This window comes from Perkinsus marinus (genome assembly GCF_000006405.1).
Source record: "Perkinsus marinus ATCC 50983 genomic scaffold scf_1104296970714, whole genome shotgun sequence".
Lineage (NCBI taxonomy): Eukaryota > Perkinsozoa > Perkinsida > Perkinsidae > Perkinsus > Perkinsus marinus.
In genome coordinates this window covers 1-948 of record NW_003202360.1, presented here as the reverse complement: position 1 = coordinate 948, position 948 = coordinate 1, and the positions used below count along the sequence as shown (strand labels likewise).

Below are 948 nucleotides of genomic sequence, written 5' to 3'. Positions count from 1 at the left end.
TCTGGAAGCCGAAAACTGTTCCTTCAGCACAGCCGCACGTTCAGCCTTGGGTTGAGCCCTAGCTACGTACAAATGGGAGGTCTCGGGCTCCTCATCGTCATCATCAGATTCAACATCATCACCGTCCTCTCTCCCTTCGGCCTTCGCAGCTTCACGAGCTGCCTTTCTCTCCTCACGTTCACGTTCCTGTAAGAGGGAAATATTATTTCGCGCGCCACGAAATTCCCCTCACCCTCTGCGCTCTATCAGCGGCCTTCTCTTCCTCATTTCTAACATCCTTGCCGTCCATCTCCTCCACCGCCGCCCTGGCCTGTTCAAATTCAGCATAATTAACGAAGGCGAACCTCCTCCCCTTAGGGTCCTGCCACAAAAATACGCCATCAAAGAAAACTCATACCACACCTTCGCCACTATACCGTCTGCACAGCCAGGCTGGTGATTTCCCCAAAGGCCCCAAACTCCTCCTTGATCTTCTCCTCGTTCCAGGAGGCCGGAATATGCTTAATATAAACGTTCGTGAAGTTTTTCGGAGTTCCATCGTTCCTGCAAAACGTTGCTCTCCCTCCTCGTCAGCACCCTCCCCCTACCTTTCAGCCGTCTTCTTGAATGGAGCCACGTAGACAGTCTTCTCCCCAATTTGCATTCCGTTCAGCTTAGCGATCGCGGCCTCTGCGGACTCGTCCGATTCAAAGTGGACAAAACCAAAGCCCCTGGACTTCCCATCGGGGGTCAAAGCGACCTTGCAGGAGAGAATGTTGCCGAATAGGGAGAAGGTGTCGTAACTGAAGACGTAGGAAAATGCAAAAGTAAACGGCAAGTCGTCCGTCCTCCCCTACAGAGCCTTGTTGTCGATGTTTCTATCAAGGTTCTTAACATAGACATTTCCGGCGCCACTACGGCGTAAGGCCGGGTCCCTGTGGCTCCACATGAGACGACAGGGCCTGCCCT

General features: G+C 53.1%; 1 protein-coding gene across 1 annotated transcript; it reads right to left on the bottom strand.

The window, feature by feature from the left end:
• Positions 1 to 38: 38 nt before the first annotated feature.
• Positions 39 to 928, bottom strand: Pmar_PMAR016469 (polyadenylate-binding protein 1-A, putative; the record flags this gene model as incomplete). The annotated part of the gene is made up of 5 exons (XM_002767418.1): positions 39 to 186; positions 233 to 361; positions 417 to 543; positions 588 to 782; positions 837 to 928. Coding segments are annotated over 5 exons (691 nt in total), but the record flags the coding sequence as incomplete, so codon positions are not given.
• Positions 929 to 948: the final 20 nt, after the last annotated feature.